Source organism: Rhodnius prolixus, unplaced genomic scaffold (genome assembly GCF_049639745.1).
Source record: "Rhodnius prolixus isolate KJV_2025 unplaced genomic scaffold, Rpr scaffold_5, whole genome shotgun sequence".
Lineage (NCBI taxonomy): Eukaryota > Metazoa > Arthropoda > Insecta > Hemiptera > Reduviidae > Rhodnius > Rhodnius prolixus.
Genome location: NW_027411624.1, coordinates 13915942 through 13932367, shown reverse-complemented (window position 1 = coordinate 13932367; position 16426 = coordinate 13915942). Strand labels below are relative to the sequence as shown.

At 36.5% G+C, this 16426-nt stretch overlaps 1 protein-coding gene across 11 annotated transcripts in view; it reads right to left on the bottom strand.

Moving 5' to 3' along the window:
• The window catches only part of Eph (Eph receptor tyrosine kinase), a 675653-nt gene that overhangs the window by 20661 nt on the left and 638566 nt on the right, over positions 1 to 16426 (bottom strand). For all 11 annotated transcript variants that reach the window (XR_012461180.1, XM_074137247.1, XM_074137254.1 and 8 more), the window contains one exon: positions 12530 to 12685. Coding sequence is in view for 10 of the 11 variants with exons in the window: in XM_074137247.1 (XP_073993348.1) it covers positions 12530 to 12685 (156 nt within the window). In the remaining variant the exon portion in view is untranslated. The remainder of the gene's footprint in view (positions 1 to 12529; positions 12686 to 16426) is intronic.

Here is a 16426-nt window from a genome sequence, read left to right as displayed (position 1 = left end):
AAATCCAAAAACTGTCCGTAAGTGGAGGTGGTCGCTAGTGAAAGTCTCCGTTAGACGGAGGTTCTTCTGTATAGAAAGTGTATAGGGGTAAAACGGGGAAATCCAAAAACTGTCCGTAAATGGAGGTGGTCGCTATGTAGAGTGTCCGTTAGTCGGAGGTTTTTTTATAATAGAAAGTGTATAGGGGTAAAACGGGGAAATCCAAAAACTGTCCGTAAGTGGAGGTGGTCGCTAGTGAGAGTGTCCGTTAGACGGAGGTTCTTTTATAATAGAAAGTGTATAGGGGTAAAACGGGGAAATCCAAAAACTGTCCGTAAATGGAGGTGGTCACTAGTGAGAGTGTCCTTTATAGGAGGCTCGACTGTACATCACTGAGTGAGAAAAAGTTATTTTTAGAATAATTTTAATTTCTCTAACCAACAAGGATAGTAGCATTCTGGAAATAAGCCTAAGACTAGTCTTAAATAAAGAAAGAAATAAATTTAAGGCAGATTTAAGTGAAGAACCCAAAACTTGGGCAAATAACCCCATTAATTTTCATATTATTAACGAAAATGGGGGTGGAAAATAGTGTTTTTAAGCTCGTGAAGTCCAGAAATCATTCATATAGCTAGAGCTCTCTGTTTTAGATCCAAAATGAATATGCATCATTAAAAAGGAAAATATTACTACTCTATTGTATTTTTTCCGGCCACTTTTCCTTGCTACGAGAGAGAGAGGCGGATGAAAAACCCAATTTTCCAACCGTATTGAATTTTATTAAGCAATCCCTTTTTTTGGCCAGAAGTTCATTCAGATTCGGTGACACCTTTAATGCACTATTATAAATTTAATCAAAAACTCTCCCGTTAGACTTTTACTTTCAATGCTTTTCCTCATTTATTATTTGGAAATAAATTGGTTCTTTACTTTACCTTTCCTTCATCTACAGGAAGATTGGAAGAAAAAGAAAATATATTTTCTGCCACAAGAAGGAGCGTTTGGCAAAATTCATAATAAAGTTTAATTTAAAGGTTATGCTTCACTTTGAATACAAAAAAATAGATTTTATAAAGGGTCTTCAATAATTCTTAAGAAGTCTTCAACAAGGAGGATGAGGGAGGTAATTTATTATAAGAGTATAGATTAGAAAAATGCTTTTTAATGTACAATTTAATTTTCGGCATCATCAACATGGCGTTCGATACACCTTATCCAATAGTTTCGACTTATTACAAAGGAAATAGAATCTCAATTCTATTAAGCTGGGAAAAAGTATTTTTACATTATTCTTCACTAAAATTGAAAGCAACGCAATAATAATAATTCAAGAAATAAATTATCTAAAGGATCGAAGGGAATCAAAGTTTTGTTTGAACCGATTTACACTAATATTAACAATCTTGCAGTGAATTTTGTCTTAAAGTGCCAGTGAATAGCAAAAATAAAACAATTTGGTTCGAAAGATATTTTTAAGAATGAGGTTGAAGTACGATGTCTTTTCTGCAATTAAATTCTTAATGTCCTGATTTTAAAACAAAAGTGGGAAAAAGAATTACAGTTAAAACCGTCATTTGGGATTCTGCACTGAGGATAAAGGAAAAAGGACTTTACAGATTTTCTGATTAATATTAGTTTATAATAATTTTCCTCAAAACAAATTAGAGGTTTAGATTTCGCACAATGTTGCAGTACCGGCAATAAAACTATAGAAATCCTTACAGAGGCATGAGTCTTCAAATTCTTGAGTCCTGAGCTTCAGTAACTCATCTAGGAATTGAGTATCAGAAAATTTCTGCAAAATGGATAGAAAAGAGAGGAAAATTTACTATTTTGGGAAGAGCCACAAGAATGTTTTTACTGGCCAAAAACTCGTTTATTGAAATTGCTGTGTGACAAGGTGCATTATCGTGATGCAACACCCACTTGTTCTTGATGTTTGGTCTCTACCTCAAGGTCAAACGGTCAATCAACAGTTTTACCGAGAGGTTCTTGAAAAACTTCTTGAAAAAGGGTCATTCGTGTGAGACCAAACATCAAAAACCAAGTGGGTGTTGCATCACGATAATGCTCTTTGTCACACAGCAATTTTAATAAACGAGTAAAAACATTCCTGTGGCTCCACAGCCTCCTTATTCGCCTGACTTGAGTCCTTGTGACCTTTTTTCTCATCCCGAAGTTGAAAAATCATCTCAAGGGAACTTATTTTGGAACAGTCGAAAACATTCAAACGGCTGTAACCGACCAGCTGAAGGCTATTCCAGTATCGGAGTTCGAGCACTGCTATGAGGAGTGGAAGAAACGTCTCCAGCGCTGTGTGGCTTCAGAAGGAAGAGTTATTTTGAAGGTGACAATATAGAATTGTAATTTTTTTTGAATAAACAAATTTAAAAAAAATCAGTCTCATTACTTAATTTACAGACGTAGTTATTGTTGCTCCTGCAAAAGGTGACGAAGGGAAAGAAATTTTGTAATATAATTTCAATTCTTGAAAGACCCAAGATGGCCTTTGTTAAATTAGTCAGTATTAACCAACATATTGATATAAAACATTGATATGAAAAAAAGTTTTAAAAAGGTAAAAGCGCGAAATAATATTAAATAATAACTTCTACATAAAGAAAAAATTACAAACTATTATTTCTGAAATAGTATAGAATATGAAAATTAATTCAATTTTAACAAAGGCACGAAAAACATTAAGGAAATTTTAAAATTAACAACAAAGCCTACAGTAGAAATACAATGAAAAAGAGAAGTTTTCCTTTTTAAAAGAAGGAAAATTGTTGTCACTAAGGAAAGTAAGAAGTGTTGTCACTAAGGTAAAGCAGGAATAGAGGCAGGGACAGCCCAACCAGATAAGGGCTATGTAATTATTTTAAAGGATACAGAGCAGTGAAGTGGATAAGGCTAGCAGGGATGCTAGGCAGCAGTTGAGATGAGGGAAGCATGAAATGTCGTCGTCAGCGAGATGGAGACTAATTCAATTTTGTCGCCGCGCCGAGCACGCAGATAATAATGCAAATTAAGTTTAAGAGAGTGCGCTGTTAACGGGGCAACGATGGGTTAGGTTTCCTAATCTCAGATTGGTCTTGACGGTTAGCTCTCTCTCTCCTAGTCTTCTAGGTGGTGCGCGTTAAATGTAAATGCAAACTTCCAAGCCGAATAGGGCACACCCGCCGCTATGAAGGGCCTAGGTAACCGCTGTGATTGCACACTATTTAGCCTAAATTTACCGCAACTGTCGTTTGATATTTGCATAAAATCTTAGATAATCTCATCTGAAATATAATCACATTTATAGGCAAATGACATCTGCGAATTCACGGACACTCTTAGGAATTTACTATCAAATTTGAAACTAAAACCAAAAAAACGTTAGATTTTTATTTTTTATTGTTGTAATCCACAATTTGTTTTGTGACTTTCTTTAAAGGTAAATTATTTGACGTGAGATGTACGCTCTGACTTATCGGAGCAGCAGTTGAAACATACGAGGTGTGGCTATTAAATAACGAGACTGATGCTGCTACAGAAAAACTATACATGCGCCAAATCCTAACGACCGACAGCTGTGCAGCGTAAAGCCTTCTCTTTCCATTGCAGCGTCTCACATGTTTGTAGAGAAATCTGTCTGACTGGAACCGTCATTTGTGTAAGAGGTGTTAGTTTCGTTTTGCCGAAAACATGATACTACACATGTAGTAGAGCAACGAATTGTCTGGGAAATTTCATATGAAACTGGGTAAAACCGCTACTGAAACTTATCTTTTATTAAAAGAAGTTTATGGTGATGAATGTTTATTATGTGCGCGAGTTTTTTAGTGGTTCAGACTGTAGTTTGGTTCAAGCGACCGCCCGGGTCGCCCTTCCACGTTCAGAACGGATGAAAATATCGATTATAATTAATCAACATTACTACCGTGATGTGCTTGCTCAACTCCGTGAAAAAGTAAGGGAAAAAACGACCCGATTTGTGGAAGAACAAGTCATGGGTTCTCCATCAAGACAACGCGCCGGCTCACACTGCATTGTCAGTCAAGACGTTTCTAGCCAAGTACAACTTTTAGTACATATGACTTTTATCTGTTCCCCAAAAGTCAAATCTGCATTAAAAGGGACACGATTTCAGTCCGTTGAAGTTGTGAAAGAAAAAGCGGCACGCGTCATACAGGAGCTCACAGAAAAAGACTTCCAGCACTGTTTCGAACAATGGTAAATTCGCATGGAGCGTTGTAGGGATAGGGGAGGAGCAATAGTATTTAATAGCCACACCTCATACTTTCTTACAATAGTTTCATTAACAATAATTAATGATGATGCATTTTGTATAAACTGAAGAATAACAGAGAAAATTCAAGTATCTAGAAAGAAAAGATTCAGGTTTTCAAGGGAGCCTTATTAGGCCACGATAATTCCCAGACTTTTTACACGGAATTGAATAGCAGTTCCCTAGAGTTGCGGAAAAATGGTTATTTAAAACACTGAAGAAATCTTTATCTTTAGATGGATTCTGAGATGGAGTTTCAACAGCAGCCCAGTTCCTTCTTTGGTTCTACAACTTTCCTAAACTTGTGCTAGCGTTATCCAGATGTCATGTAAACCAGTTATTATTCAGCAGGGTCTAACTAGAGTTTACACATCTATTATATTTATGAGGAATCTTAAAAAAAAGAATGTTTCTGTGGTGAGCCGATCAATTTAGTACATGCAGCTGCCGCTAGATATCTCTTAATGGTTAAAAGTTGGAACACGCGATAATGAAATTCTGTTCTCTTTTTTTTTGGAAAACAACTGTTTTTAAGCCAAAAAGAAAGCCACTTTCAGAAAATTTAAAGTGGTTTTTCCATTACATACTCTTAGGATGAAATAAAAACATCCTAATATTCGTGGACTGATTCTTTCAATTTATCCAACTAATGCCAAGTCATCAGAGCAGCCACTTAGCTGCCATCTCACGTTCTGAGATAGAATTTACCCAAAAAACAAACTAGAAAACCAATCATTATTTATTACAAAATCCAGCTTAACTTTCCGTTCTTTTTACACCTTTAAAACCACGGTAATGGCAAAGCATGCCCTTTCTCTACCTCAACCATACATTTACATTTTACTACCTAATTACATTGTGATATGAAAATTGTTGAGATATAATGATTTGCATTATAGTACAAATCATCGCCTATTAATAAAAACAAAATACCTGATAAATACAGTAACCCAATTCAACAATGAGTTACTGAAAATAAGGCGTGATCTAGATTTCCTATTTCTAAAACTAATGGAAACTATTTTAAAGTACCATAATAATAAAAATAATATAATTATTACTAACTGAGCAATATGTTTGCAAAATGTGGATGTAGGGATATTTAGTAGGAGTCTACAGTCATGCAACCATAACTTATAACACACCAGAGGTTCTTGATGAGGTGGATGGCTACAGTAGAGAATGGAGATCACATTCTACTAGTGCACTTGTCCAATGAAGCGTGCTCTTTCAACAATAGTGTTTGCCAAGTTTTCTACAACTATAGCCTGCGTGACCAGATATATTAGAAACGATGCAATTATAGGAAGGACTTATATATATATATATATTATTATACTTCTTGCGAACATACTATTTTATTTTCCTTTATAACTCACTCACCTCTGACTGTAGCTCTTTCACTTGCAAGTTTTTTACACCTAGCGACGACCCCCCCTTATGACCTCCATAAAAACGTAGTTAAAAGCAACCAAAGAGCGGTTATATAATGTCAAATGAGTGTAAAAACGCCCAGGTATTATAGCCAGTTAATGATGTTCATCCGATAGCGAAAAGAACTAACTAAATATAATAAAACTTTACCTAACTTTATTGGTTATAAAAATTATTTTATTACTAATAGTAATTTTATCAGAAAAAAATTTATTAAAGATACAATTTATTATGAATAAAGTATCAGAGTTTCGAGATGCTGTATTTTTTTTACTAAACTTGGCGTTTATAAATTGAGCGATAAAAAACGATTAAGTGAAGTAAAGTGTTGTTCTGGGGTGTTCCTTGATGTGAAGCAGGCTTTCGATCGGGTGTGGCACTCTGGACTTCTCTGGAAGCTCAAGACCATCCTTCCAGCCACCTATTTTTCCTCATTTTGAAATCATACTTGACTGACACGACATTTTAGAGTGAAGGTAGGAACTATTCTTTCTCCATTCAGCCATGCTGACCATGCTATCTTATCTACTAACAAAGATCCATTAATAGCTCATAGAAACCTTAAGTCTCACCTCATCTCCTTAGAAAAATGGTTCAAAAAATGGTTATCAAACTGAATGAAACAAAATCTCAAAACATTACTTTCACTCTCCGACGCATAACTCTTCCTCCTGTCTTTTACAATTTAATTCCTTTACCAGTAGTCAACGTAGTCCGCTACCTTGGGCTTTCCCTTAACAAAAGACTCACATGGAACCCTCATTACTCGACTTAAGAGAACAGAACTCAATAGACGCTTCCGACAACAGAAAAGACTGCTCGACAACAGATCAAAACTCACTCTGGACAACAAAAGACTTATATACGTAAGTATATTCAAGACAGACTGGGCTTATGGCATCGAACTGTGGGGTTCAACCAAACGCTCAAATCTGCAAAGTATCCAGTCCTTACAATCTAAAATTCTTCACTCTATAGTAAACGCTCCTTTCTACGTCACCAATCAAACCATTCACACAGACTTGAACATTCCTTTCGTGCAACACAAGTTGCTAAAACACGATACAGAAAATTCCATCTTAGCATCCAAACACATCACAATCCACTTGTACAACATCTATCTTCCAGAACATTTCCAGTCAACACTTCCAGACGTCTTAAAAGACAGTGGCCTCGCGATCTCCTCTCTGAAGAAAAGAGTCAGTAGAAAGTAAAATGTTTTTGGAGTGTTACCGCTCGATAACTTCTCCACTCTGATATGTATATGTTATTTATTGTTATCATTGTTGCTTATAACGCAAAATGCGTTGATTGTAACTAAATAAATGACTTAAAAAAAAAAAGTGAAGTAAAGATAAAACAAATGGTGAAAAAGCTTAGTAAAGGACTAAAAAACAAAATTAGAAACGTCTTGTAGCTAAAAAACTTAGCATCCGCGAATAATCCGTCATTAAAAGGTTCAAGATATTCAAAAAATGATATAGCTTATTTAACAGGCACACACAACATTAACCATATTTAACCAATTTGATGAAATAGATCAACAGCATACGGTTGGTGCTAAATTTCTCTATAACCAGTACAAAAATTTGAGAGTCGTATAGAGCTAATTATTATTGTCATATTCGCCTCGGAAACCAGCACGCTGAATCAAAAAGCAGTGAAGAAGGAAAGATGGGTTCGAACGGCAGGTTCTGGAGGCGCAGAAGAAATAATAGGGAATCGTACGATACCAAAGAGAATATTAACATTCCTCTCAGTCCAGGTTGCGAATTCTGAAATGATTGGAGCGATCTACTGAAGATGAAAGACAACAGGACGGCCAAAACAAAAAGAAGTATTTAACTGGGAGTCTTGATAGGTTACGACCGAGAATTGGTAGAATGGCAGCGTGCAAAAAGGTTTTAAGAAAATCAACTAGAGTATGGAGGAGGCAGGCTGTCCACCAGAGAAAGGAGTGGTTAACGATTTCTGAGGAGACTAAGAGACTAGCACGCTCTAGTTACGCTGGTAGAAAGACTCAGAAGAATTTATCTGCACTTCTGAGTCGATAAAGTGAATAAAATTAAATATTGTTATTTCTGCTTCTTCTGACCAAACTTCTGTATAAAGAAAATTTAAATTGAAATTGGATTCAACCAATTTTCAAAATTTATTAAAGACACAGCAAAATGTTAATGTTATCACCAATTTTGCCCAGAACTAGCATGAATGCTTTTTAATTTCAACTGCAAAGATAAAGCAGATATTTTTAGAAATGAACAGGCTCAGTTAAATTTTGAATTCTAATTTCGCCAATTAAAAAATTTAGCAAGACGAATTGATGGACAGTACCAAGTTCAATTTTGCCACTAAAACTATTCTTTTATGCTGGAATCTGCAATGAAAATTCGATTTTTAGTATTTCTTAATCTTGTTTTAAGTTCTTCATTCTTTACTGATTTTGTTAGGTAATTTAGTTATTTGGTTTCTTATGTGCAGATTATAGATAGTAGATTGTATTAGAAGGGCGGTTCCACCAAAAAGGGGAAGGAACGCAGGCAATCCAAAATGCCCATCGTTCCCCGCCCACCCATCATCTCATCAGAGATACCGGGGCTTCAAGACCAATAAATCCGTCTAAGATTTTCCGGATAGCAGTCCAATAAACTGATAAAGTAGCAACAGCACACTAGGGAGCATGGCGACTCAAATCGCCCAGTGCACTGAATAAACCTAGTGAGTTCTGGTAAAATTACCAGATGCTACAATCTCCGGTAGGGAAAAATTTAACCTTCCGAAGACGAGAAATCTAGTTTTAGAATAAACGGGACACACCTCTACAAAGTGCCGCATAGTCTCATTGGACTCACCACAGCCAGCGCAAATTGGCGACTGGATAAGGTCGCATTTGAAAAGATGGTACGCTGTATTCGCATGTCCACTCAGCAACACCTGAACCAACTGGCGGATCCGGGGCCTGCTAAAAACAAACTATAGCCGTTTTTTGACAGGCCAAGAATTTCTTTAGCATGACGGCAGTCACAGCTCGGGATCTCCACCGTTTCTGATGTTCCTTCAAAATCTACTGCTCCACCTCTGTTCTACAACGACGATAGGATACAGGGATAATGGGCTGAGGAGTCATTGCTTTCTTATGTGTAAGGCTATTCGTCTTCTTTTTTTTGTCTGTCTTTAAAGATACACTTGCAGAGTATTTGATTTTTTAAACAGAGCTAGACAAAACTATAAAAAAATTTCAATTAGAATTTCAATAAATATCTACAGAAAACGCCTGACTGAAGTAATTAAGACTTGTGCGTAACTTTTGCAAGAATAATCAGAGCGTTAATTTGACTCGATTTCTGTGTTTAAAGGAGCTATAAATAATGTCAGCTAGCTGGTGGCTAAAAGAAAGGTCGAAATTTTTAAAAGTAATATAAAAAAAAAGTGAACAAGAGCTGTTGGTAGAGAGAAAGGCAGTGTCCAAGGTGAAAGAGAAACTAGAGTTAACGAGGTGCCTCTGGGATGAAGTGGCCGGAGCGGGAGCAGCAAACGTCACAGTCAGCCGCACCGCCTTTCAGTTCTTCTTCTACTCATTAACCTACATCGGCGAGAGTGTACCCTCCTCATTCCTCAGCGCCAGCGTCTTGTCCAGCAGCACGGCCTCTTCAAGTAGAAGTAACTAATGATAAGTCGATATCCTTATAAAACAGCAGGCAGTGAGCAAGAGGAGACCAGAGACCTCCCTAATAAACACTTCGCGCACCTTTCGCAATACTTTGGAGGAGTTTTTTTTTGTTCAAACTTTTCTCTTTTCTTCACTCACTGTTTGCAAATTAAAAAAAAAGAAAAAGAAAATTGAGATAACCTGAAAAAACATGGATAGCAATTTATTATCTACTCTAAATAAAAATATACGCGGGATTCGAACTGGGGATCTCCCACTAACAAATCCACTCCTCATGACCAATACCTGCCCTTACTACCCAGAATAATACCTCTCTAAGCAAGTATCTAGGTAAAAAGAGTAAACGGCACTAAATGATAGCAGATTCTCTAGGGCAGTGGTGGGCAAACTTTTTTAATGGGGGGCCACAAAGTTTAAAAAAATTCTAGAGGAGGGCCAGAATTATAGAAAAAATGCATTTTGTGTTAAAGCTTTTAATCATAATATTATAAAAACATTACAGCATTATACACTTGTGTAACTACGCGGCTAGTTTAGCTTCACCTATAGGTTATGCATCAGTTAGTCTACTAAGTAGAATCTACTTTATACTTCTCGACCGTCCAAAACGTAATTATAGCGGGCCATATACTATCCATGTCGATGGACCCTCGGCGGGCCGGATTAAATACTTTCGCGGGCCGGAGTTGGCCCGCGGGCCGTACTTTGCCCATCACTGCTCTGGGGGGCCAATAAACCACCGTTCGATCCCATTTCTAGATTTGCTGAGGATGGCATCCATGGGTGAGGCCCACCATAGCTAAGGAAAATTGGGGGTGCTGGGTTCGATTCCAGGTCTAGGTTATTGGATTTTATTGAAATGGTTAATAAAAGAATTCATCGTAAAGTAAGTTTTAGTTAGTCACTTCCGTCCATTACAACTAAGCATTTTCATTTCTTAAAACATATCTTTGATTACAGATTGAATTAAAAGCACTTATGCTAGGGCTGAAAATAGTTGATAACATTAACATTTTCCTATGTCTTTATGGGAATCGGAATCCGAGAATCGATAATAGTGGAGATGTAGCTAGATGTTATTCTGCACATTCAGAATTGCTGCTAGTTAATCACAGCCATCGAATTTAGTTAAGGAAAGAATTTATTGGTTATAAATATTTTTATTTTCATTCCCTTTTATGCGGTCTTAATGATGTCCCCAGTTGCCTTCGTCCATAGGTTCTTAAAAATATAAAAGAGGTTTTAATAGAGAGTGTAACCCGATTTTGGCACCTTGCTGAATTGAAAGTTACTTTCATATAAAAAACAACTAGGTTGGTATTCCAAGTGTTGTCTGAAGAAAAATTGAATACTGATAAAAACGAGGAATAACTAGCAGACAGCTGGAATTAGTCGCCTTATTGCGACAGGACGTACAACTATACTCTCACAGAATAGCACAGTAACAAACTAGGCAAGCTGAAAGGAGACGGGAGGGCCATGGCTGGGTTGGAAGTGTGGGGTTGGTACCTCCCCAAAATCAATGCCCCCAGGTCAAGTGCCGCCTCCAGCAAACGCTTGCTGCAGCATTACCACTGGAGTAACTGGTGGTAGCTGTAGGGGGATCTTCTACGGAACATTGAATACCCTCCCGACTTGTCTTTCTCATTGAATAGAACACTGAGAGGCGCAGACACGTGTTCGCTCTTCAATCTGATGTTACACGGACGACGACCTCGTTGGCAGAATTTTTTTCAAGTCTATACAAATCTTAAGGGCTTGTAAGTCTGGGTTTTTTTCAAGGCAAAAATCTTTCATTTACAAAATGTAATATTGAAAGATTTTGAAAATGTTTGTTTATTTTTATAATTATATTTCTAAATAAGGTTTTATCGAATGAATTTGTAGTAATAAATACAAAAAATACCCCCCCCCTTTTCGTAATACAAATTTTCTTTCAAAGTAATTCAACTTCAAAATGAAACTCTCACATTCTGTAAATGAACTTAACACACAATATGCAGCTACCTAGGTGTTGGAATTTTGGCTTAACCCTAATCACAAATCCTGCTAAATCGTCTATTCATCCTAGTCTCTCAAAAAAATGATTTTAATAATTTTTTTTTTTTCCACTTTATTTGTATATTTACAACTGCAACAATTGTTGCATCAAGTAAATTTGATCTTATTGGTTCAGTTCTCTTGTAATGACATGATTAGAGCAATCACCCACTGATGAAACTCTTTCACAATGATTTAATCACAACAGATCTCTAGGCCATTTTCGCTTCAAGCGACGAGGAGGATTGTCTGGAAGGTGAGGAGAGGAGAGTTGTTGGACCAGAGGATTAGGATGGAGAGCTAGGAGGCTGTGAAAGTTGCGGTAGCGAGACTTTATTAGGTCAGTGACAAAAGGGATGTGTAGGTCAGTGTGTATGGTAAGGTTAGAAAATGTAATATGGAGAGCATTCAGGATTTTCCTTAGGATTTAGATTGTAATGTCTGTAGGCGTTTGGAGTTAGAGGGTTTGGTTGAGCCCCACACTTCTGCTCCGTATGTCCATATGGGTCTTAACAGGGTCTTGTAAATAGTTTGTGATTCACGTCGAGTTTGGATCTGCGGTCAAGTAGTCTAGTAAGTAGCTTGTAGCGTCTGTTCACGTCTTGTCAGTTCAGTCGAGTATGTGGGTTCCACGTGAGTCTCTTGTCAATGTACAGTCCTAAGTATCGTACTACGTCAGCTGGAGGAATCGTTACACCGTTCAGTTGAACTGGTGGACTCGCAGATTTTCTTAAAGTAAACGTAATGTGCACTGACTTTTGTTCATTAATTTTAATTTTCCATTTTCGGAACCAGGTTTCGAGAAGGTTTAAGTGAGTTTGAATGTTCTGAGTGGCTTGCACCAATTGGGAAGTACATCTTCCAATATTGTTTTTAGCCTCCCATAATTTCATCAGAGCATGTCCCTACTTTGAATTGTCTTTTTTTTCTACTGAATCAATCATTAGCAACAGCTTCCTTGTAAGGACAAAAATGGAGACATATCTACAATCAGTGTTTTAGAAAAGCATCGTCTCAAACAAAAAACTCGTGAGTGCCTCAAAAGAAACTTTAAAACAAAAAAAAAATTAGATTCTGTTCAATAATATACAGATAGTAATATAACGGCAACAACAGATACTACATTAATTACTTACGTGTACAAGGCATACTCTTCGGATCTTCTTCGGCTCTATAATATCCAGAATTACAACGGCATTCAGAGAATCCATAATCGGGTGCTTTACTATGCGGAGGACAAGGCTGGCAGTGATCAGATCCGGTTGCGTGTTTATATTTACCAGGTGGGCACACTATTAACAAAAGAAAATAGAATATTATTATTATAATCTTACTAATATATTTAAAGTCATATTTCGTACGATTAAGGAGCTTAACTTTAAAAAACTAAGCACATGAAGCATGAAAGAAATGAGAGCTTTACTTTAAATCTCTTTTGTACTTCTAAAAAAAAAGATTAAAGTAGTTAAATTATATAAGTTTGAATTATAAGTTTCTTTAAAAATTCAATTATATATTCATAAATGTTTTTTTATTATCGTACTCATGAAAACTATACCAATGTTCTGGCCAAGTAATCTTAAGAATTAAGCAGTGAAATAAATACAATTTCATTTCAGTCTCACGCACATTCTTCTTCAATTTTGTAGTCATCAAACAGTAGTACATGATCACAATCAAAGTACGAGGGTTGTTTGAAAAGTCCGTGCAAAGTCAGAGAGATAGCACCACTGGCGCGTATCGAGGTTATGTTTAGTTAGTAGCATCTCTTGGAAGAACACACACCAAGTTTCAGCCAGATCGGTCTATTTCTTTGTGTTTGGCATTCGTTTGAATCGAGGAAGTCGAGTGATTTTCAAAAAATGGACGAAAAAGAATTTCGTGTGTTGATTAAACACTACTTTATGAAAGGCAAAACGCCTCAGGAGACTAAAGAGAAAGCTTGATAAACATTATGGTGACTCTGCACCTTCGATTAGAACAGTTTATAAGTGGTTTCAAAATTTTCGGAGTGGCCATATGGGCACAAGTGACGCTGAACGTTCTGGACGCCCTGTTGAGGTTACTACTCCAGAAATCATTGATAAAATTCATGATATGGAGATGGATGACAGAAGAGGGAAGGTGCGTGAGAGTGCTAGTGCTGTGGGCATCTCGAATGAACGGGTACATAATATTTTGCATCAACATTTGGACATGAAAAAAGCTATCCGCAAGATGGGTGCCGCGATTGCTCACGCTTGACCAAAAAGGAAATCGTGTGAAGTGTTGCAAGGACGGTTTGCAGCTGTTCCAGAAGAATCCGCAGATTCTTTCGTTTCGTCACTGTGGATGAAACATGGATACATCACTACACTCCTGAGACCAAAGAACAATCTAAACAATGGGTTACCAAGGGGGAATCTGCGCCAAAAAAGGCGAAGACCGTTCCTTCGGCCGGAAAGATTATGGCGACTGTCTTTTGGGATTCGCAAGGAATAATCCTCATCGACTATCTGGATAAGGGTAAAACTATTACAGGTGCATATTATTCATCGTTATTGGACCGTTTAAAAACCGAGCTGCAAGAAAAACGCCCACGATTGGCCCACAAAAAAGTCCTTTTCCATCACGACAACGCACCAGCTCACACCTCAGCAGTTGTGGTCGCAAAATTAATGGAAATAGGGTTCCAACTCGTTTCACATCCCCCCTATTCTCCAGACTTGGCTCCCTCGGACTACTATTTCTTCCCCAATATGAAGAAATGGCTGGCGGGAAAAAGATTTTATTCAAACGAGGAGGTGATTGCAGAAACGAATGGCTATTTTTCAGACTTGGACAAATCCTATTATTCGGAAGGGATCAACAAACTAGAGCAGCGTTGGACGAAGTGTATAAGCCTAAAAGGAGACTATGTTGAAAAATAAAAAAGGTTTACCCCCAAAAATTAAGTAGTTTTTATTTTTGCACAGACTTTTCAAACGACCCTCGTAATTCGACTTCGAAAATTAATGTTTTTTTTTTTAGTCTCCGGGGAAAAAAGAGTAGTCTTTGCCATTCTGCTTTCATAATTTTCACGATAAATCTTGTTCTTTCATATTTTTAGCAAGTTATCAAGGGTTTAATTTAAGAGAAAAGTAAACTAAGTCTAAAGAATCGTTTGAATCATCAAGATTGATGATTGATTTTGTGATTTCTTTATTTTTGGTGGGAGGTGAGGAAAAGTAGAAATGAAGGAGAAAGCAAATTCTGCTTCAAATATTACTTTTAACCAAGTCCAGCACAGTTCAGTTTTCCAGAGCACAGGGCTCTAAGTTCTTTGATATTAATATTCTGAAACATAACGTTTTCTGGTTTCTGGTTTCAAAAAAGAGTATAACACGCTTTTACACTACGCTATAGTTCAGCTCGTATCAATTCAATTTTATTTTAATGTTGACGTTGAAAATGATCCCTGCTTCTGAAAACTAGTCCCTTTTTTAAAACTTCAGTTATAAACAAGCAAAGCAAAGAAATGAGAGTTAAAACAGATGATCTAATTGGTATTATTTTAAAAAAAACTTTTTAACGCGGTTAGAAGATAACCAAATCTCTAACAGCTATTAAATATAACGGCTATTTCCATGCAGGCGTGAATGGGTAAAGACACGTCCTGTACTAGATTGCGGGCCACCAATACCTATTATATTTGGTCCTGGGCTTCACCAAAACCGACCATCTAAGATGTTAACCTATCTTAATACTGTAATTTCGTTCGGAAGCCAATCAAATTGTGTATCTAATAATATATTCTGTGTTTTTAGTACTGTATTTTTTATAAGAAAAATAACACGTGAGCTGAGATTAATTCATACATATATTTTGGTAACATTTTATCTTTTTGTTTTGTCTTTATGAATTAATTGTTATCCTTAAAGGCAACACCAGCAGATTCAGAGTGGAAGACACAAAAGATTAAAGTACACGATCTTACCAGTGCTCTAACTATTGCTACAGCAAAACAGCTCCAGTTTAAAGCGAAAATAATTATGCCAAAAAAAGTCACATTTAGCTGAATCAGAATCTTCAGCTAAGTTATTCACAAATATACGTACAAACAAAGATTTACTTTACGTTAACTTTGAAAAGAGCTTAAAGCTTTCTATTAGATAGTAAAAGAAAACCATTTCTAGGTTAAAGTTACCTTCCATAATTGGTGGACAAGACTAAAATCAATTTGTGAGATTCAATTCAATTCAGATTTAATCGATTTTGTATGTATCAAAGTCAGACAAAATAAGAATCGACCCAACTACATATTATATATACTGATAACACATAATAACGCATTAAAAAAGAAATAGAATAATCGTAAGTAAGTAGTAAGTACATAAGATAATAAAATTAGTAGTTGTTATTCAAGAGAGTATAATAACCTGTTAATTGGCAATAAAAAGTGAAACTAGCCACATCTTTATAGCTTTAATTGAGTCTGTTACAATTGTAACTCATTAAACGACATTGGTTTTATGGTAGTTTTAGAATATTTGGTATAATTATTAAATAAATAAAATGAAATAAAAATACAATTAGAGGTAATTAATTAATTATCGAAGGATGGGATGAGGCTCAGCTCAACACTATTCAAAGCTCTCGTAGCTCTCGCAGCTTCCACAATGTGTCAGTGTGAGAATGATTTCTGTTTTGTTTTTGTGCAGGGTGTGTGTGTGATATTAAAACTAAAGTTCGCCTTTCGCCGCTTTGCTCAGTGTTAGATGTAAGCAATGTTTGCCTTGATAGGCTGGGGTCACCGCAGGGCCATCAAGCTCCCTGAAGAACTACCCAACACCGCGAGAATACAAGGTAAATCTATCGATACACTGATAATTATAAATCATACATTAAAAGCAACAATCGTATACTTAGGTTCATTCTTTCTGCACAGTTACTGAATTATTGGACTTGTGATAAACAAGTAGAGAGCGATTTTTAAGTACACTAGCCTGTGAATAGGGCCAAGTGAGCTCAGTGTCATTTCACAATACTTAGAAGCTAGGCGGGCCTTCTTTGAA